This window comes from Papio anubis, chromosome 11, assembly GCF_008728515.1.
Source record: "Papio anubis isolate 15944 chromosome 11, Panubis1.0, whole genome shotgun sequence".
Taxonomy (NCBI): Eukaryota; Metazoa; Chordata; class Mammalia; order Primates; family Cercopithecidae; genus Papio; species Papio anubis.
This window is the reverse complement of record NC_044986.1, coordinates 39,616,746-39,639,966: the sequence shown is the minus strand read 5'-3', so window position 1 is coordinate 39,639,966 and position 23,221 is coordinate 39,616,746. Positions and strand designations below refer to the sequence as shown.

General features: G+C 41.7%; 1 protein-coding gene across 3 annotated transcripts in view; it reads left to right on the top strand.

The window, feature by feature from the left end:
• Nucleotides 1-23,221, top strand: part of PLCE1 (phospholipase C epsilon 1) — a 244,293-nt gene that overhangs the window by 136,810 nt on the left and 84,262 nt on the right. For all 3 annotated transcript variants that reach the window (XM_031652165.1, XM_031652164.1, XM_031652163.1), the window contains 3 exons: nt 4,614-4,759; nt 11,659-11,917; nt 13,520-13,725. In XM_031652165.1, the coding sequence (XP_031508025.1) occupies nt 4,614-4,759; nt 11,659-11,917; nt 13,520-13,725 (611 nt within the window). The remainder of the gene's footprint in view (nt 1-4,613; nt 4,760-11,658; nt 11,918-13,519; nt 13,726-23,221) is intronic.

The window sequence follows — 23,221 nt, the reverse complement described above, 5'->3', positions numbered from 1 at the left end:
CATTCATTCATATGTTCACTCCTTCGCTGACTCTTGTTTAAACTTACTGAGGGCAGATCCTGACAGGTCACCAACACTGCTGCTTGCCCTTGAGCATAGCAGATCCAGCATCTGCCTTCACGAGGATCACAGCACTAAATGTGCGCCAGGGTCAGGGTGATGTGGAGGCACCACAGAGCACACAGTGAGTGGACACACTCCAGGTGGGAAGTCAAGGAAGTTCTGCTCAAGAAAACGATGTTTTTATCAGACTCCTGAAGGCAGCCTCACCCTTTCCTTTAGGGGACCAGGGCGCGAGTACAAGGGAGGCCCCAGCATGTTGGCCTTCCCACCTTCTCTTCCCATCCTGGCTTGTGTGCCAGAGTGTGGATACCTCAGTCCTCATGTTCAAACCCTGTCCACACATCACCCCCACCCCCACTGCCCTCTGGCCTGGCTTTAGGCCTAGGGGTTACAATCTACCCTCTGAAGGACTGATCCAAATCAACAGCCCTTGCAGACCAGCAGTGGGCTTGGTGCTGTTTGGACAGGGAATTTGGGAGGCCTGGGTTTACAAGGGATAAATTATCTAGAAGTGAGTGTGCAGCCTGTGGACAGGCACGTCCCCTCCACCCCATAGACTTCTTACTCTATGGGGAGGGCACAGCTGGACGACAGCCAGTGTGGAGCCTTCTGAAGCCTGGGGTCCAGGGCAGGATCCTGATGGCATGGTCTCAGGACAGTGCTGCCTAAAGGATGAGTAGGGTTAGATGAGTAAAATGACAGGCCATGTGTGGTGGCTCATCTGTAATCCCAATGCTATGGAAGCGGAAGTGGGAGGATCACTTGAGGCCAGGAGTTCAAGATCAGCCTGGGTAATATAGTGATACTCCATCTCTACAAAATAAATAAATAAATAAATAAATTTTTAAAATTTAGAAAAAATGAATCTGGGCTGATGGGGAAGCCTTCCTGCAGAAGGAACAACCAGTTCAAGATTCCTGAGATGTTAAAAAGCCTAGTTTACCTCCCTAAAAGGAGGGATGTAGGGGAGAAGTGAGGTGGTTGGAGAATGGACAGGGGCCTGGTGGGCCAAAGTAAAGATTTGGCTTTACAGAGGACACAAGTAAGACATGGTGGACCAGGGAAAGGTCATTTTGAATGATGCAAGAACATTCCTTCCAAACTGAGTGTGTGTGACACTAATAAGGTATTTGATGTGAGGAGAGGGAGCAAACTGTTCTGTTTTGCTAAGCCTAAGAGTACTGAGAAAAGCAAAAGGAAGGAAAAAAAGATATTTTGGGAGGGTCAGTTGTGGAGGAGTTGTGGGCATGGTCCAGGGGGTTATGATGTCAGGATTAGCCCAGCACCTTCTGGGAGAGGTGCTTAAAGAATTGGGCTGGGGGCCAGATTCTCTCCTGATTCTGTGCTTGCTGTTGAAATAAGCAAAATAATCTGCTACCGTTAGCACCTTTCTGCTCTAGTAGCACTCTCTATGCCTAAACCATAGTACTTTATATTTATATAAATTTTTCTTGTTTTTCTATGTGATTGCAGTGTCCTGAAATTCTTTCTGGATTGACAACACATCCCATTTTCCATCTAGTAAATGTGACCACCTTTTATGCTTTGGTTAACATTTTGACACTTGTCACTGAATCTTCATTTCCTTTTTTGTCATTTATTATTTTATAATTAGTGGTGACCCTCTCACCACTTAATGCTTATAAAGTTATGAATACATCAGACCATAATAAGAATTGTCCATGAGGCTTGTAAGCAGATGTTGGGTGGGTGTGTGTGTGTGTCTGTGTGTGTATGTTTATGATAACAGTGCTTACATAATCTCAACAACGAGGGCCCTGGGGACTCATACTCGGCAATGGAACAGTTGGTTTAAATTAGGTTTCCATGTGAAATATGGTATCGCTATTTTTTTCCTCGCGTTGTGGGAAAGTATATGGAAAATGATTTGACTGATAGGAAATAAATCTGGATGAGTGATCAGGATTGTGACACAAACCAAGTGGTGGTCTCCACCTGCCCTGTGAAGCAGACCTCTCCAGGGAGAGGTGAGTTAACCCTTTCCAGCCGCTGGACTAGTAAGTCAACGCATGGTATCAGAACAGCCTGAAAGAATGACAACTTTCCAGAGACCCTGATTTGCCATCAATTTCAACCAGAAAGGAGCTAAAGCCATGGAGACAATATGGCCAGAGGCCTCAACAACTAATGAGTTGGGTGGCTTTGAGAAACTGTTTTTTTCATTTTCAGGATCTCATTTTCATTTGTGAGACCTGTTGGAATTTCCAACTCAAAGAGTCAGTAGGGTTGTGATGCTAAGTGTTTGCTGATGGTTTCCCATTGTAGGATAGGGCTCATCAAAACCCAGTCAGGCTAAAGGAAGAATCAGATGGAATCACCAATGACTCAGTTTCTGTTAGCAAAATAATTTCTTGCTCTAGTGAGCCGGGGTTTCACAAAGGTGACTTGTAACCAAGGAACCAAGTGAGAGGACAGGCATGGAGACCGTGAGCAAGGGGTTACTCGTAGCTGCGGGAGAGGGGTCAGCACTAGGAATCCCAGACAGTTCCTGGGATGATGTGGACCAGGGTTTGTCCCAAGGGTCTGATTCCAGACCTGTTCTCCTGATGCCACCCGAGGGCCCAGTGAAGTCCAGAACAGATGGAGGGCAGAGGCATATGCTGGGAGCCCACTAGGCTTAGGACTGGGCTTGGGGGTGGCAGGTAGCCCAGCACGTTTTACTTCAGTCTGTTTCAGAAGGGAAGAGGAAGATTATTAATTACTCCAGTGCCTCTGGCTCATACCAGAGAATAGACCTGTTTTATCACTAAAACTCCCTGTTGGTCTGATTTTCCTGTTTGTTTCTATGTAGGGATAGGAAAGAGGTCTGAGCAACCATTCATTTTGTTTTTTCATCTCTTTGCGCTTATTTTGGACTCTTCTCAGCATTTTCTCCTTTTATTCCTGCTCTGCCTTCACATGTGCAGCTCCAAACTGAGTGCTTAGGAGGACCTACCCAGAGCCAAGTCCGAAAAAACTCACCTTTCGGCCGGGCACGGTGGCTCACACCCGTAATCCCAGCACTTTGGGAGACTGAGGTGGGTGGATCACTTGCGGTCAGGAGTTCAAGACCAGCCTGGCCAACATGGTGAAACCCCATCTCTACTAAAAATATAAAAATTAGCCAGGCATGGTGGTGGGCCCTGTAATCCCAGTTACTCAAAGTTGCAGTGAGCCAAGATCATACCATTGCACTCCAGCCTGGGCGACAGAGCAACACTCCGTCTAAAAAAAAAAAAAGAAAAGAAAGAAAGAAAGAAACTGTCAACTTTCATCAGATGAAAGAGCACTGAGCTGGGAGCTCTACTTTTGATATCAACAAGAATTGTGACCTTGAAAAGTCACTTCTCCCATGAGCCGTGGATTCTCGATCTGGAAAAATGGGGTTGCACTGCCCTCTGTGGTTGCCGCCAGCACTCAATGCCATTAATTCTTATCATTTTATCCACTTATACACGGTATGCTATTGACCTTGAGCTCTTATTTCCTGCAGTTGTCATGGGTCACCATAAACTCTCTGTTCTGGCCTCTCTCACTTAGGCCAGAGAAAAGTGTCGCTGCTCAGGCTTCAGCGCTGATGCTGAACCAAGCAAAGCTAGTAGGGCCATGTGAAGTCAAGACCAAGACTTTGGTTCTGTTAACAATCAAGTTTATCAACCCACATGCTAGTCAGGATAGAGAAGGTAACTTAGGTGGACACCAGCATCCAAGCACAAAAGAAAAGGTGGCAGCAAAAAAATCTTAGATCAGAAGAAGATGATTTAGAGGCTGCATATCATAAGGGGAGGGTGTAGACATGGATCATTTTAAAATATTATCCTCCAGTCTGTGTAGCAGGAAAAATAAATTGCATTCGAAGAACTTTAAGCCCAGAACTGGAGAACATTAGAGTTTGTGTAAACACATCAGGCATTTGTGAGTGGTTGATAGTGCAACCTCTGGAGCAGACACCCTAAGTTCAAACCTAGGCTTTGCTACTGTCAGTGTGGTTGAAGACCTTACACACTTCCCTGAGGACAATAACAGTCCCTGACTCTTAGAATTGTTGTGAGAGATAAGTGAGGTAATATAGGTAAAGTGCTTAGAATGGTTCCTGGCACATAATAAGTGCTCTATAAATATTTGTTCATATTATTTTGTCATTTGAGGAGCATAATAGATAAGGCATTTGTAAAAGATCGTTTAAAAATGTTTTTATTTTTCATTTGATATTATGTATTTTAATACTTAGTAAATGTCTTTAATTGATGGGTTAAGTACATTTCATTTTAATGTCCATCAGTCAAATGTCTTTCAATCAAAATTATCCTTAGGCCTTATTTTCTTATAGTCTCAAGACATTTTTTCGATCAAAGGATTTTATGAATTGCCTTTTTCAGCCTTCTTGTTTTAAAGAAAATAAAGAGAGAGTTACAAGAGATTTAGGACCTATAGGTCTTTCATTTCCTAATACCAAATTGATATTTTTGGAAAAACAAAGAATACTTTTGGGAAAAAAATGCCAAACTTCTAGGATATAACTCCTGTGAATGTCTCTGTGTGTTTTCTAGGTGAGCTCCTGGGTGACGTGGCTGATCCTCACGGCAGGATCCATGGAGGAGAAGCGAGAAGTCTTTTCATATTTGGTGCATGTGGCCAAGTGCTGCTGGAACATGGGCAACTACAACGCTGTCATGGAGTTCTTGGCTGGCCTCAGGTATAGTCAGTGGGGAATACGGTTATCTTGGCACAGTTGCTTCTCATCACCTAAATGGCTCTGAGTTGATTGTCCATGGAGTCACCTTTACCCAAGCCAGGTAATTGGAAATGATTATCTTGGGAAATGTATTATCTTCTTTCAGCACCAAAGGCCCTGTCCCTCAAAGATGCTGCAGAATTCAGCCCCTGTGGGCCAGTCACAATCCTACTTCACTGGGTCTGCTGTGATTCTGTGTTCTTGGCCAACCCAAGTGAAATTACTTGGTTGCATAACCCATCAACCCCACCATTGACTATTCCCCTTCCTGTCCTATAAACCCCACTGTTACCTGTCTCTTTTCAGGCCTGCCTTATGTAGTGTTCCACTGCTATATGCTATAGACCACCAACTTCCCTTAGTAATTACAGTGGCTAGCATTGACAATAGGCCTCCAATAATGCTAGCTCTCATTATTATCAAACACTTTATGTCAAGTATGGGCTATGCACATTCCCTATATTGTATCTTTTAATTCTCAAAACAGGTTTATCAGGTAGATACTATTATTATTTCCACATTATACAAAAGAGGAAGCTAAGGTTAAGAGAAATTAAGTCATTCACCCAAGGTCACCTGGCATTGCTGGGAATGCAGGCAACCTTGATTTCGGAGCCTATGATCTTGACCACTACGATATCCTGCTCTTATGCCTTTTCCATCAAGCTAATAACAAAATCACCATTCTGTTCATCAAGTCACCTGCTTTATCCCCTTTTAGCCTCAGTTACCTGGCATAAAGTAACTATTCTTACTCCTATGGGAGGCAGCATGGTATGTGAGGAAGAAGAGCATGAGTTCTTAAGTCAGAATCACAGGGAATCAAATCCTGGTTCCCCCAAGGAATAGCTGTGTGATCTGGGCAAGGTACTTGACTTCATTGAGCCTCAGTTATTTTGTCTGCAAAATGGGGATAATACTAAAAAGCACCTACATGTTTAGGTAGAATTCAGTGAAATAATATAAAGTATTTGACACCTGTGCCTGGCGTATGGTAAGGCCTCATAAAGAGAAGCTATTGTTACTATTATTGTTATTGCTTCCTGAGATTCACCATCCTCATGAGGGTTCTCACTACAAATGAATTTTACTTCAAAACATTACTGAGATTTTTCTTTGATTCTCCAGGTCCCTATGTAGGGATTCTGGGTTGGGGGAGGAGATGACAGCTCCCAGAGTTCTAATTTTTTTTTTTTGTCCTTTTCAACTTTCTTAACTAAGAGTAAACCCAAATGATCCTGTCCTTGACATTTAAAATAGTCATACAAATGCATAAGGCATGGCTCAAAAGAAGGAAAAAGTGGAAAAAAAAAAATAAAAGCCTTGGAGAATAGAAGGCTGTATTTGGATGATTTTGATTCTCTTTGTGATCAATTTTCTATAAAGAAAACATGTAGGCTGGGCACGGTGGCTCACGCCTGTAATCCCAGCACTTTGGGAGGCTAAGGTGGGTAGATCACCTGAGGTCAGGAGTTCAAGACCAACCTGGCCAACATGGTAAAACACCATCTCTACTAAAAATACAAAAATTAGCTGGGCGTGGTAGCAGGGGCCTATAATCCCAGCTACTCAGGAGGCTGAGGCAGGAGAATCACTTGAACCCAGGAGGCGGAGGTTGCAGTGAGCCAAGATCGTGCCATTGCACTCCAGTCTGGGCAATAAGAGAGAAACTCCATCTCAGAAAACAAAAAAGAAAAAAAGAAAAAAGAAAATGTGTATTACATTTCTTTTAAGAAAAAAATTATCATATTTTGATAAAGTTATTTTATTTTAATGATTCTTATCATTCTGTGTCTGGCAAGTTGGTGCTGGCTATTGGCCAGGGACCTCGCTTCCTGACCCCACAACATGACTGTCATTACAGCACAGTGACTGGCTCCTTCCGAAGTGAACAATCCAAGAGAGGGAGGCAGAGGCTGCAATGCCTTTTATATGCGAGCCTCAGGAATCACACACAGTCACTCCTGCCGTATTGTACTGATCACGTAGGACCAGCATGGACTCCTTGTGGGTAGGGACTGCACAAAGCCACAAAATCAGGAGGTGTGGACCATGGGAGGCCGTCTTGGAGGCCGGCTGCCACATACCATGTTCTAGATTCTCTTATTACAAGAATGGCCTCAGAATGACCTATGGAGGCCTAGAGTGAATGGGACTGTAAGATTCAGCTGAGTTTAAATCCAAAATCCAAGAAGACCGTAAAGTCTGGTGATTTCCCTAAATGAGGAATAATCTCAAACCAGGACAGACCTCAACACTGATCCCAATGCATTTTGGCTCATACCCCAGATCCACTGCTGCCTAGTTTCATGCTCCTGTGTTTGGCTTAAAACTAAACTGATCTTTACAGATAAATAGGTGAAAGTACCAGGTATAATAGGTTTTTTGTTGACAGCTATTCTGTACACAGGAGATAAGTGGCCAGATACCGTTACGTTGCAATGATTATGGAGGCAGAGCTTATGTGTGCATTTTTAGGCTTGAAAGTGTTTAGGTTCCAAGCAATTAACTATTATCAACATAATAAGAGATTTTTTTATTTTATTTTATTTTATTTATTTTTTGAGACAGTTTCGCTCTTGTTGCCCAGGCTGGAGTGCAATGGCATGATCTCGGCTCACTGCAACCTCCGCCTGCCAGGTTCAAGCAATTCTCCTGCCTCAGCCTCCCAAGTAGCTGGGATTACAGGCATACACCACCACGCCCAGCTAATTTTTTTTTTTTTTTTTTTTTTTTTAGTAGAGATGGGGTTTCTCCCTATTGGTCAGGCTGCTCTCGAACTCCCAACCTCGGGTGATCCGCCCACCTCGGCCACTCAAAGTGCTGGGATTACAGGTGTGAGCCACCGCGCCCAGCTGATTTTTTTTATTTTTTAAGCAATTAAATGGGAAGAGAAAGCATACTTGTTGTTAAGTGACTTTGGTTTTTTATAGACATTGTACATTTTGCCTCCTCTAAATTCTTAGCTCTTTTAAGCCACTAGTAAGAAGTACAAAGATTTACAATCAAGAATATTTACTTAGTTATTGTGCCAGTTTAAAATAACCCAAATGAACAACATAGGAAAATAGTTAAAGGAAATAATATGCTGCATCCAGATAATGGAATATTAAATAGCCATCAAAAATGATGTTTGTAAACAAAACATTTTTTTTTTGAAATGGAGTCTCACTCTGTTGCCCAGGCTGGAGTGCAATGGTGCAATCTTGGCTCACTGCAACCTCCACCTCCCAGGTTTGAGCAATTCTTCTGCCTCACCCACCCAAGTAGCTGGGATTACAGGCACCTGCCACCACACCCTGCTAATTTTTTTGTATTTTTACTAGAGACGGAATTTCAACATGTTGGCCAGACTGATCTTGAACTCCTGACCTCAAGTGATCCACACGCCTCAGCCTCCCAAAGTGCTAGGATTACAGGCATGAGGTAAAAAAACAAATTTTTAAGAGATAAGATCTTACTGTATCACCCAGGCTGGAGTGCAGGGGCAGGATCATAGCTCACTGTAACCTCTTACCCTAGGCTTAAGCAATCCTCCCACTTTGACTTCCAAGTAGCTAGGTCTACAAGGACTGTACAAGCACAATAGCTATTTTTTTAAATTTTTTAAGAAATGGAGTCTTTCTGCATTTCCTAGGTTGGTCTGGAGCTCCTGGCTTCAAGTGATCTCCCCTGCCTCAGCCTCCCAAAGTGCTGAGATTATAGGCATGAGCCACTGCACCTGGCCTGAAAAGTTTTTATATCATTGGAAAGCAGGTGACACATAATACATGAATCTATCTGGGAACAAAGCTCTCTATCCTGAATGACCTCAGCAATATTTATATACCCATATAGATAAGAATAAGATAAATACTGGAAGGAATGTCTGTGTATGGTAGAATTCTAAGTGGGTTTGCTATATTTTTGATATTTTCTAGATTTTCTACAATGAGTATCTAGTATCTTTATAATCATAAAGATGAATAAAAGTTTTTAAAATAGTGTCAATTCTCAATTCAACAATGAAGAATTGATCTTTGCTGAAGTTTGCCCTTTGCCCCCAAGTGAACCATAACTACTCCATTACTCACACAATAAGAAACCAGTGAGAACCATGTCTCATTCATTCACTTCATTTGTTTTTACCCCCACTTCATTCCCCAAAAAAGAATTCTCACTGTCTTATAAGAATCCAGTTATAGGACAAGCTGGATTTAGTAGTATGAAATCATAGTATGCTTTTACTTTTCTGATCTGATTGCCTTTCAAAGCTTCCAACCGGCTCTCCCTCCCCCGACCCTGGATTATGCTACGTTGAGAGATCCTGTAGCTTTTGCAGTCACTTTCCCAATTAACACACAATCTCATTCTCCTGTGCTCTTGAACATGAATGAGTCTTGCAAACTTAAGGCTGTTTAAAAAAACAAAAAACAAAAAACAAGTTGTTTAAGACAGGGATCCCCAGCCTTTTTAGCACCAGAGACCAGTTTCATGGAAGACAATTTTTCCACAGACTGGGGATGTGGGGGTGGGGGGAAATGGTTTTTGGATGAAACTGTTCCCCCTCAGATCATCAGGCATTAGATTCTCATGAGGAGCATGCAACCTAGATCCCTTACATGCACAGTTCACAGTAGGGTTTGCGCTCCTATGAGAATCTAATGCCGCTGCCGATCTGACAGCAGGCAGAGCTCAAGCTGTAATGCTTGCTCACCCGCTGCTCATCTCCTGCTGTGCGGCCCAGTTCCTAACAGGCCATGAACCGGTACTGGTCTGTGGCCCAGGGGCTGGGGACCCCCGATCTAAGAGTATCTACCATGTGATACTATTTACATAAAGTTTAAAAATACACAAACAATTCTGTAACTTGCTTGGTGATAGATGCATATGTTGAAAAAGTACAAAGAATTTTAAGGAAAGGAGAACCCCAAAGTCCCAGTGGTGGTCCTGTCTGGTGAGGGAAGAATAGAGTATGTGCTCTTGGAGGAATACACTAGGGCCTCAACCACATTGTTGATGTTTGATTTTTTAAACTGAGAGCTTGGCACATGGGTGTTTGTCATGTTGTACTTCTTTATGTCTTTGGATGTCTTATATATTACACAGTGATTTTGTAATCCAGTTAATCTAAATCAAAATTTTAATATCTCATTCAATATATATCTTCTTCCTTTCTCTGTGTTTCACAACACAACCAGTCTCCGAGACTTGTAGTAGTGGGGAAGATATAATTTGTCTTTTTTTCTTACTTTTCCCTGCAACTGGATGTCTGCAGAAAAAAAGCGGACAGGAGAGGAGAGGGGAAAGGATGGGGATAGAGGGAGCACAGAGTCTTACTTGATGGGGCAGTTGTGCTGGCCTTGGTGCCCTCACAGAGACCAATGGAGGGTGCTTTTAGGTTTTCTTACTAGTTACTCTCTCTAATTTTTTCCACCTCCCCACTGCAGCATTACCTAGCAAAATGCAGTGTACCCTCTGGTCAACCTCTTATTCCTCACCGCCCCCCCAGGTCCTGTCCTCACAGGCCTTTTCTGCTAGGGTCTCATCTTTTGGCAGGCAGACCCTTCAAGACAGCTCCAGCCCCACCTCTTTGCACAGTATCCCCTCCTGACTCACAGGAAATAGCACATTGCCCTCCCAACTCTGCAAGCACAGGACATGTCTACTGGAATCTTTTCTCTCCCTTTGCCATCAGGCAGCTCCAGCTAGCCTCAAATCTTTAGGCAAGAGTCATGCACCAGTTCTTGTGATCCACAGACTGCCCAGGACACAGGTCAGTGTCCCCATGGAATTCACTTGGGGTGACCTTGTCCTCTTACAGAAGGGTGAGCCCTCCCACAATTGCCCCCAGAGAAATATTCCCAAGCTATCTGCTCAGATCCACTTTCTCTGCATGGGCCAAAGGAGAGTGGGAGACCACTCTGGGCAAAGCAGTTCAGGTAACACCTTGTTAGGGGGCCTCTCTTTAGAAGATGTGGTGCACTGTCACCTGTGGGTCTCAGCAGGAGTTTCAGAATAGGGAAAGTCCCAGTTAACATCCTGTTATGCAAATAATACTTTACAACAAGGTCCCCAAAAATGGGCTGGTGGCTTCATGTCAAAGCTTGATTCAGTAAAAATCAATTCTATGGAAGAGGTGAAAACAATAGGCTTCATGTTGATCACTAAGGGGCTGGATTAATCCAAGGGTAATATTTAAAAGATCAAGAGGACCAGATGGGTCAGGTTTCCCCAGGCAGTCCTCCTCCACCAATATCTGTACAAACCATATTACCCTCTAGTTTCCCTCTTTGGCCATAGCTGCCAGAAAAACTCAAACCTACATTCAGTGCCCAGCTTCCATAACTAACATATCCCATATCCCTATTTGTGTTTTTATCTGTCCTATTTAATTTTTAGTTTCAATTTACAAAAGTATTATTCATATTATCTGGGGAAGTAGGTGGGGATAGGAACCCTACATAAATATTAACAAGTAAAGAACGCTTGGGGTGGGGTGTGGTGGCCTGTAATCCCAGCACTTTGAGAGGCTGAGGCACTTGGGTCACCTGAGGTCAGGAGTTCGAGACCAGCCTGGCCAACATGGCAAAACCCCATCTCTACTAAAAATACAAAAATTAGCCAGGCATGGTGGTGCATGCCTGTAATCCCAGCTACTGGGGAGGCAGAGGCAGGAGAATTACTTGAACCTAGGAGGCAGAGGTTGCAGTGAGCCGAGATCGCACCACTGCACTCCAGCCTGGGCCAACAGAGTGAGACTCCACCAAAAAAAAAAAAAAAACTTGGTAAAGAGAATGAATTTGTATGGAATTTAGGCTCCTTGCTGTAAACTATATTATTTCTTCTTCGGTCTAAAAAACGTCATTTACTCGCAATAGGTCAAGAAAAGTTTTAAAAATGTGGCAGTTTATGGACCAGTCTGATATTGAGACCATGAGGAGCCTGAAGGATGCTATGGCCCAGCATGAGTCCTCTTGTGAGTACAGAAAGGTGGTGACACGTGCCCTGCACATCCCTGGCTGTAAGGTGGTTCCGTTCTGTGGAGTGTTTCTTAAGGAGCTCTGTGAAGTGCTTGACGGCGCCTCTGGCCTCATGAAGATATGCCCGCGGTACAATTCCCAAGAAGAAACTTTAGAGGTAAGGCCTTTCACAATCATCCTGGCCTGAAGAGCCACTGTTGCTGGCTGTCTCATCAGGCCCTGTCTGTGCTCACCAAAGAAATGATCACTGATTGAACACAAGGTTAATAATTGTTATATTGTTTCTGGGTAGCACATAGATCCTTGGAAGTTCTGTGGAAAAGAATGTGTGGGACTAGCACTGTGTGGGACATAGTATTGTGAAATTAGTTTTAATGTATTAGGTGTAATGTGTAAGTACAAGTCAAAAGGGCGTTGTTTTCTGGTGGTTTTTAAAGATTGACAGGTTTTTCTTATTCAGTGGGAATGTCTGGATGCAGGAGATAAAGAAAGTCAAATGAGAGTATTAAGTTTTCCACATCAGTGGAAGAAAAAACTGCTTTATTTTCATCCTTTGTGGGAAGATGCTAGGGAGCCTGAAGATGCATGTAGAGACAAGTTCCAGGCTCCTGATCCCCAGAGCCTCATTCCTCCCAGGTTCATTGCCTCCTGTTCCTGATTCCCAGAGCAGAAGGGATAGTGTGAGCTTTGACCCAAGGTATTGGGCATTGGAGAGACGGGGAATTGAGAAACTGGAGGGAAAAGATAAGGAAACCTCTCTCTAAGGTGTTTAAAAATGAAAGAAGTGACTAAAATGGAAAGAAGCTTATGGAGATTTTGAGAAGTCCCTTACCTGGGACCAAAACCAAATCTAGGATTATTCCTGCCATGATGACAGAACCTACTACTGACGTTTCTCACACACACACACACACACACACACACACACACACACACACAGAGTCATGTACACGCCTTCTCCATGGAGTGGGAAGACTCTCTTCAACCTTCAGCCTCTTCTGTGTCACCTGGGAGCAAAGGCATCACCTGATATCAGGAAGACTTAAGAACCCCTGACAGGTACGGGCAACACCACCGCATCTCTCTGGGTTATGAGCTAGGATAAAAGGGCAAGAAATGGAGGAGAACGCTTAAAGGAAGCCTCCCAGGCCACACCCCTCCAGCTTCCTCACGTCTTAAGAAGAGGGAACTCCACATCTCTTATCCCGGACACAGCTCTCACCTCTGATGGGAGAAGCTTCCTGATCAACTGTACAAACAATAAGAGCTTAAAGAGCTCAAAAACTAGGAAGAAGCCGCTGTGTTATTATACAACACATGAGCAATAAAGCAAAACATCACCTCTTCTCAGTGTTTTGCTTGGGCCCAGTCATTTTATCTGGTTCCGTAGAATAGCATACTTTACTCATGGTTTTTCTCAATTCTCACTATAAGGATAAAATAACCATGCCCTTCCTCTGCAAATTGGCTAACCTTCTCCTTAGGGAGCCCTGAAATAATATTGTTTTTTGTGTTTTAAATTTGAAGTGGAGTGTCGATTCCTAGAGGGATTAAAGTTGTCTCAGTGGAAACAAGGGTGAATTTTGATATTTCATGTGGTGAAACGAAAAAATGTTTTTCCTGGAGGCTCTTGTTTTCTTTCCCATAAAATAGGCACAAATGCCATTATTTATTACGTTATGATTTCTTTTCCCTAGCCAAGTAGGTTATCCAGGCACATTAAGTTGCAATAGCAAATTCTCGATATATTTTTCTGTAGTTTGTAGCAGATTACAGTGGACAAGATAATTTCTTACAACGAGTGGGACAAAATGGCTTAAAGAATTCGGAGAAGGAGTCCACTGTCAACAGCATCTTTCAGGTCATCCGGAGCTGCAGTCGAAGTCTGGAGACAGACGAGGAGGACAGCCCCAGTGAAGGGAACAGCTCCAGGAAAAGTTCCCTGAAGGATAAAAGCCGATGGCAGTAAGTTTTACACGTTAAAAGTGAGGAATGCTCATGTCTTCTTTTTTCCTGTTGATGAGTTCTTTCCTACTTCAGCTTAGTTTCAGATGGACACCTCATCAAAACCTGCCACTTTTATCATTAAGCCACACTTCTTTGTCTTCAAACTTTACCAATTCCAAATTCAAATTGACTTCTCTCATTTTGCTGCTTTGTTCTAAAATTACTGCTCATAATTTAACTTCTTACCATCTATTACCCCTTTAAAAAAAAAAAAACAAGCAAACAAACCTAGAGCTATCCTGCCATTTCTAAGAATTCAACACATTAAATTTCAGGAGGAGAGCTGTGATCTTTTATTTCCTAGTTTTTGTAACAGTGGTTTTTTTAATTCTTGGGTGGGGTACTGGGGTGGGTATTAAGATATTTTTAAATCAAATCTACTGACTTAGTTAGGTCTGGGTGATATCTAGAAATCAGTATTTTTACCTCTCCCAACCTTTGGGTGATTCTAAGTCGAGGGTTAATGATCTCACTTTGAGAAATGCTGCTCTATAAGTTGTGGTAAAATTAACCCTACACACACAAGGCATCTGCAGGTTTTTTAATTGTTCAGTAATTCCAGTTGTTCAGAGATTGTTTCAAGGATTTTTCACTTAACAGGTTGCTAACATTAGTGGCAATCTATACATAGAGAGAAGACCTCTGCAAATAAGCACATCTGCACAGAAAGCCTCTCAGAGCCATTTAAGTTCTTAATCTCTCTCTCTCTCTCTCTCAGCATCTATGTATATATCTATTTCTTCCAATAAAAGATTTTGTAGATGCTTTTAAGAATAAATATGAATAATTGAGGATATTAAAGAAAAATAAGAATAGGACAAAATAAAACATACAAAAATGTATGTTATATAGTCTATAGAGTGACTACATTTTGTTCTGAGATTCCTAGCAGTAACAGGAAAGAGGAAATCACAATTCTTTATAAGTTTCACAATATTTGTAAGAAAAATTAAACAGATGTTTGGGAGAAAAATGCCTTTTCCTCGTACTGTATCTGGCTGAAATTCCTTCCTTAAATCCTATCAGATAGAAATAGATAAAATAATGAATTTCATATGGCTTTTTTTACAATAACCTTCATCTGGGGCTGTGTGTGTGTTTGTGCGTGTGTGTATGTCATTTGACCTTTCTAAAATACCTTCAGGACTGCCACTTTTACTGAGTGTCAGACCCCTAGACTATCCTTTCCTTTCCCTTGGAGTTCCTTCAAGTGGTAACTTTCTTGCATCATTTTCACCTGTTATGAAATTGTTGTCTCTAATTTTCTCCACAGTCTCTTGTCTTCTTCCTAATCATTTTATCTTCTACATCCTAAGAACATTTCTCTTCCACTGCCCATTTTCCAAACCCTGCTGCGAGCACTCTTAGAAGGGGAGAAAAACACAAAAATGCAAATATTTCTTTTATAAAACCTGTGAAGTCATATTAAAATCCTCACTTTGAAACTTGTGTACTTAAGTGCCAGTGATAGCTTCCTTACCTCAAGTGACTGCTACTCTGAAAGGAACCTCAACACACAAGATAGGTGGTAGGACTGTTTAATGGAATTCACCAAAACCAGATCAGCAAGCACTATTTCTGTGGCCATTTGCCGGGACTTGGGAATCCATTCCTGATTGAGAGCCCCATGTTAAAATGTCCAGTGCAGGGTTATGTCTGCCAAAGACGTGCAGATTGAAAAGCCCATAGGAGCTGTGCTTTGTTGATCTGACTGAAACAGAGACTCTACAAACAGCAACCTCTAGCCCCTGTTCACTTGGCAACCAGCAGCCCTGAGAAAACTACAGCAAAGAAAGAAGGGATAATCTCATGGTCCTTTGGTTTACCCCACCTACAGGGTGCTCTTATAATTCTTCACAAACCTCACAGCTACTTCTGCCAGAAAACCACTAGAAACACTCATAGAAACCTCAAAAACTGATTATAAAAAGTTCAAGATTTCTTTTTGCTGGGCCCAGTGGCTTAGGCCTGTAATCCCAGCCCTTTGGGAGGCCAAGGCAGGTAGATCACTTGAGCCCAGGAATTCAAGAGCAGCCTGGGCAACATGGTGAAACCCTGTCTCTACAACAACAACAACAAAACAAACTTCAAGATCTCAGCAGGGAAGGAATTGAGTTGAAAAAATCTTGAAATGTCAATGGGGTCTTCAAGTAGGCTTGTCTGACTTCTTTACAGATGAAGAAGTTGTGCCTAGCGAGCTGAAGTCACTTGTCTGACTAATAAACAGTAGAGCTGGGTCATGAGCCTCACCATTTGTTCAGTCACAGGGGAGGATCCTTTGTCCTGCAATGTTTAAGGCATTTCTTTTGATTGTAGAGGGGCTAACCTCAGCCTCTTTTTATGTCTAACTCCTGAAGATTAGGAACATCTGAATTCTGAAAGCATTGCAATTACATTTCATATGAATTATAATGCTCATTAATAATTACTTTTTTGTTTATGAGCCTAAAGAATAAATAAGCTATGCATTTGTATGTTTAAAAACATACAAAAGCATGGAGACCTAAGAGTAGCATGCGGCACCATTGTTGGGAAATAGAAATGAGGAGTATGAAGGTGTGTAGAGAAGAGTATAGAGTCATATAGGAGTTGCAAGTTCTTATTGTCGTCATTTTCAATATTGTTGACCCTCTTTGGCATGCTGCATCTTAAGAAGGATTTGTACATTTGGAGAAATGAGATATAAGTAGATGATGACAGAAACCTACAATGGAGGCTGCTTGAACTGATTAAGAACTCAAACCTTCCAGTCACATTGCCTGGGACTGAATTTTGACACCACCTCTTACTATTTCTGTCACCTAGGTAGGTAGCTGAATCTTACTAAGCCTCAGTTTTGTCATCTGTAAACCGGAAATGACAATACTACTTGATAGGGTTTTTGTGAGGATTATGTGAGAGATGCATATAAATTAAGCAAAATGCATGGCACACTCTAAGTGCCAGTATAAATGGTGGCTATCATGATTAATGTGTGCATCACACCCTTAAAATGCCAAGCTGAAGTTCTGAGGGTGATATGGTTTGGCTGTGCCTCCAGCCAAAATCTCATCTTGAATTGTAATCCCTATAATCCCCACGTGTCAAGGGAGAGACCAGGTGGAGGTAATTGAATCATGGGGGCGGTTTCTCCCATGTGTTTTCAGGATAGTGAGTTCTCAGGAGATCCGATGGTTTTATAAGTGTGTGGTTGTTCCTCCTGCATTCATTCTCCTTCCTGCCACCTTGTGAAGAAGGTGCCTTGCTTTCCCTTCACCGTCCACCATGATTGTAAGTTTCCTGAGGCCTCCACAGCCATGCTGAACTGTGAGTTCATTAGACCTCTTTCCTTCATAAATTACCCAGTCTCGGGCAGTTCTTTATAACAGTGTGAAAATGGACTAATACAGGGGGCTCCAGCACTTAGGTGTGGATACCCTTGGTAGCAGTCAACATTTCAGAAGAACCCTCAGTCATCCTCCTCTCCCTTACTGCAAAGAGGTATCTTCTGTGTCCTTCTATCACAATAGCCTCATTAGAGACGCGCCTGGACGATAATTCAACCCCACAGGGACAGGAAAAAAAGAAAGCTAAGCAGAATATCTGAGAAAAGATAATAGTTACCAGGATTAACTACACACACACAAGTATGCATGTGGATGTCCCAAATCATAAAATGATAGGAAATCAGTTATTCTCCACGGGGAAAGATGCAGGCAGGCCTCAGCCTTACCAATGCCCAACTCACAACATCCTTTATCTGTACCAGCTGCCTCAGCCCAGCCCAGACTTTCATACAGTCTCACTCCCCGGCTTTGCTGGGGATACCTGGGATTCTGTATTTGTCTCTCTTTCTACTTCTCTGGCCAACACCTCAGACCCATCTTGCGTCTGTGATTTGTAACAAAGGCCATTTTCCCACTACCTGCACAACTTTCACCTTAGGCTTGTTTCTCACTTAAATCCCAACTTGAAACTTGGACTCTATTTTTACAGAGAATCTCCATTTGTATGGATGGCTTTGTTCTATAATACTAACTTAGTAAACTCAAGCCAGACAACAATATTAGCAATATTTAAGATGCTAATGTTTATTGAGAGCCTATGTTTAAGCAAACACTGCTCTAAATTCTTTCCATAGATTAAATTATTTAATCTTCATGACAGTTCCATTTTACTCTCATAGGTAGCAGGGCCAGGATTTCAATTCAGGCAGGCTGGTTCCAAAACCCACAAACTACTTAGATATAATAAGAGAATGCTTATAGTCAAGGAAGGTGCTAGGTTAATTAAAAGCAAGAGTTTTCCAGAAGAGAGCATTAAAAACACTAGATTTTATTAGAGAGAACAGCTGTAGCAAGAGCCTTTGGAAAGGACATAGGTTTACTTCTATCTTAAAAAATTAAATTAGGCTTGTTTATCACGTGGTGATTCATGTTCAAGGGATTATGTTAAATTTGCAGTAAGCAAACGAACCCTTACAAAGAAAATATTTAACCAGGTTAACAAATACCTATCAATCACCCAGTGTAAAATTTTCATCAGGGAAATTAGACAAGTGTTTATCTGTCTATGGTTTCTAACTGAAGGATACCATGGAAGCTTTTTAGGAGTAGGATAAAAACCTTTCTTCTATTTTTACTCCTTGGTCCTCTCCTTAAGTCATACAACCTGAGTTTGATAAGGTATTTTCTTTGCTGGTAAACCACATCTTTGATCTTCGGTTAACATTATTTAGTTCCTAAATAAGTCTTAACATTCCACCTTATCCCTTCTTGTAAACTCACAGGAAATTATCTTCTAAGAGAATCAGACACAAAATTGCATAACATTCACTGTATCATCTAAGAGACAAAAGCTACTAGTTTCCTGCTTGAAATGAACTTATTTCATTACGAACAATTGTCAATTTTATTTTGAGCATTAGTCCCTGGAAGATTGCTTTTTAATGGAATTATTACCATCTGACATTAGTTCTTTTTTGCATTCTAAAATAAAAACTGACTCCAAGAAAGACAGCGTCCCCTCTCTCCCAGCTTACCTCATCTCTGAGCAGCAGAAACAGGCTCCAGAAAAGCCTTATAATTTTTCTTTCCAGACACTATTTTTTTATAATGCTTGTAGTAGTTCACTGGAACATGCTTGACTTAACTCAGAACTTAAATTACATGGAATATGGAAAACACCATTTATCTTGTTAGATTAAAATCAGAAGTTCTATGTCCAAATTTACATGTTGTATTTTAATGGGTACTAACACTCACCAATTGAATCCTTTTTGCTCTTAAAATAACAAGAAGTGGGACATGGAGAATGTGGAAATGGTCCCGGAAGAAAGTTCCTTGGCCGGGCGTGGTGGCTCACCCCTACAATCCCAGCACTTTGGGAGGCCGAGGCAGGTGGATCACAAGGTCAGGAGTTCAAGACCAGCCCGGCCAAGATGGTGAAACCCCGTCTCTACTAAAAATACAAAAATTAGCTGGGTGTGGTGGCGGGTACCTGTAATCCCAACTACTTGGGAGGCTGAGGCAGGAGAATCACTTGAACCCGGGAGGCGGAGGTTGCAGTGAGCTGAGATTATGCCACTGCACTCCAGCCTGGGCAACAGAGCAAGACTCCTTCTCCAAAAAGAAAAAAAAGAAAGCCCCTCTAGAGGAACGGCTGGGCCGAGATAGCCTAGAGAAGAGAAAGTGAGAAAGGAAAAGTGCAAGGAATTGGTCTTCCTATATTTAATGAGTATACTTTACCAAGACAGGTGCTGTGCTAAGTGCTTTCCAACTGTTATTTTATTTGATCTTCACCATTATTCTATGAGATGAGCATTGTCTCTTTGCCATCTAATAGTGAGGCTCAGAGAGGTTGAGTGTTTTAATGAGGTCACACAGCAAACAGGTGGTGATGTTTAATATTAAACCCAGGATGACTGCAGCAGGCATATATGAAGCCATTGTGTACAAGGACATAAGTATTGGTTTTCCAGTGTTACCGAGAGCAATTTCAGAGGGATGGAGCTAAATAAGACACAAATGATTTTTTTATTTCACTTTTTATGAAGTGAATGAAGTAATATTAATTCATAATATGAAGTAACATTAGGAAAAGAGTATAAAATATCATGTAACCCCAGATCTTGGTGGTGGTGGTTGTTGTTGTGGTTGTTGTTGTTGTTGTTTTGACAGAGTCTTGTTCTGTTGCCCAGGCTGGAATCCAGTGGCACAATGCCAGCTCACTGCTCACTACAAGCTCAGCCTCCTGGGTTCAAGCAATTCTTGTGCCTCAGCCTCCCAAGTAGCTGGGACTACAGGTGCCTGCCACCACGCCCAGCTAATTTTTGTATTTTTAGTAGAGATGGGGTTTCACCACGTTGGCCAGGCTGGTCTTGAACTCCTGGCCTCAAGAGGGTCACCTGTTTTGGCCTCCCAAAGTGCTGGGATTACAGGTGTGAGTCACTGCACCCGGCCCAGATCTTGGTTTCTAATACCATTCTTCAAGAAAGGGAGGCAAGGTTTCTCCTACAGTGGTTGATTCTAGGACTGGGGCAGAAAATATACAAGATGAGCCTGGAGAATCTTGTTGTAGTAAGGAAGTGCTCAAAAGAAACACAGTGATGGGAGCTGTGAAAGGAATGCAAGAGCCAACAGGAAGAGCTCCCAATGGCCACAACAATAAAATAAATAAAGTGATATCACATTATCAATCACCCAAAGTTTTAATATTCATGAGGTCATACCGATATAAGTAAATGATATGTGTAAATGATAAATAAACTAACAAATGGGGGAGAAGAGATCCATCTTCTGTGCAAAAGAATTTCCAATAACTTAGGTAGATTCTTCACCTTCAAGGAAGTGCAACATAACTCCCCACGCCTTAAGAGTGAGCTGGGCATGGCGACTTTTTTCCGAAGAGTAGAGTATGGAAATGAGTTAATAATAGTAGTAGTAACTGTACAGTGGCACATGACACACAGGTCCTCAGCCAGGTGATCAGTGTCAGTATCACCAGGGAGAAGTCATGTTGGTAGTGGGTGCCCTCAACATGATGTGATAAGAATGACACTTTACCTCTATGGTCTTCCTTCCCCAAATCCATAACCTGCATCTACTTATGGGAAAAATATCAGCCAAGTCCTAATTGAGGGACCTTCCACAAAATACCTGAGCAGTACTCCTCCAAACTGTCAAGAGCACCTAAAACAAGGAGAGACTGTCATCGCCTAAGGAGACCTGACAAGTAAATGTAATGGGAGATCCTGGAAGAGAAAAGGGACACTAGGTAAAAACTAAAAAAATCTGAATAAAATGTGGACCTTAATTAGTAATAATGTGTTAGGATTTGTTCACGAATTATGACACATATCCCAGACTAATATAAGATATTAATAGGGACATTTTTGTGTGAGGTATATGTTCTTTGGAATTTTCTATAAGTCTAAAACTATCCTAAAATTAAAAGTTTATTGAAACAATGTATTTGAATAATTATCAAGTGACTGAGTATAACTAGCACCCAGGGTTAGAACATTGCCAGCACCCCTAAACTACTTATTTCCCTTCCCAAATATTACCAGCTTCCCCCTAGAGAAAACTATTATAAGTTTTACAATAACATCTTGTTTTTCTTTGTAGTTTTTCTACTAATATGCATTCCTAAATAGTATAGTAGTTTCACCTGGTTTTGTAATTGACATTTACATAAATGTATGTATTTATGTATCACAAATACATATCATATACATTCTTGTGTGTCTTGCTTACAGTTTGTGTTATTCCATGTAGTTGGCTATTGCTTATTCATTTTCATTGCTGTACAGAATGACATTGCATGAATACACCAAAATCTAGGCATATATTTTATTGTTGTTGGACTTTTGGTTATTTCTTGTATGGGGCTCTGAAATGGATTTTGTCACCATCAGATTTGTGAGACACTAAAATTCAATATTTCTGGTAGACTTTTTTTTAAAAGAATATCACGTGTGGGGCAAGGAGGTAGAACCTGCTGTTTGAAAGCAAGAATGATAATCTTGTTCAGGGACAACAATCTAAACTGAGGAGTGTCAACAAGCCCCATGATACTGTCGTTGCCTCATCAAGAGGCAGTAGGTGGCCCAAGTGTCTCCTGAGCATGAGAGCCTTCCTTCCTGGAGACACATGGACCAGCCTATGTACCAGCTCCTTCACAATTTTACTCACTACTTTGCTAGTGATGTCTGTGGACCAAACAGCAGAAACCTTGATCTTACTAACAACTTCCTATGCTTTGAAAAGAATGAGACTCTTGGGCAGGTTCCTGCCAAGGTGGCCAGGTAAAAAAGAAGCAATCCCTTGCCTTCACTGCTCCTTGATTCTCTTGGCTCAAATAATCCAGGTTCCTGACTCAGTGGAAGGAACGTGCTAAATTTTCTATGCAGACTAGCCTTTTCTGTATACACCTACGCACACGCACACAGAGAGTAGAAATCTAACATTGAGTCCAAGAGAACTGTTTTACTTATCTGGCCACCGTGATCATATTTCCCAAGGAGTGTCCTTTTTAAATTTCATTTATTTTTATTTTTTGAGACAGGGTCTTGCTCTATTGCCCAGGCTGGAGTGCAACGGTGCCATCACAGCTCACTACAGACTCCACCTCCCAGGCTCCAGCAATCCTCCCACCTCAGCCTCTTGAATAGCTGGGACTACAGGCATGCCACCATACTCAGCCAATGTTTGTATTTTTTGTAGAGCTATGATCTTACCACGTTACCCAGCCTGGTCTCAAACTTCTGGGCTCAAGCAATCTGCCTACTTTCTTTCAAAGGAGTATCTTTGAACTAATTGTATTTTATTTTTAACAGAGGTACTTCTCGGCCAGCCGGTTAAGTCTTGTTTTTACCTATTTTAGCCCCAGTATATTCAGATCATGACTTTTGTTTATGATTTAATTGAAGGCAAACAAGCCTAACAATGAAAATCCCAGGCTATGAAGTTAGACCAAAACCTTACCTTGGCTTGGTCTCTTCTGAGATGGGTTACCTTCAGCAAATTACTTTCCCTTTCTGAACCTCAGTTTCCTCATAGGTAGAAAAAGAATAATAAAACTTACCTTGCAAGTAGATTGGATTTAGTACAAAAAATGTACATAAAGTATTTAACACAGTTCCTGACACAAGAGGGAAAACTAATACATAATAAAGATTATTGTTGAGAATAAAAATACAGTAACTCATCTAGTAGTTGTTTTCTTATGCTTCTGGTCAGATACCTTGTAACGATAAGAATACAGTTATAAAGAATATTAGAATAGTTATAAAAAGTTACTCGAAAATTTTTTTTTTTTTCTCTGTCACCCAGGTTGGGGTGCAGTGGCACGATCACAGCTCACTGCAAGCTCCACCTCCCAGGTTCAAGCAACTCTCCTGCCTCAGCCTCTCAAGTAGCTGGGACTACAGGCATATGCCACCATGCCTGACTGATTTTTGTATTTTTAGTAG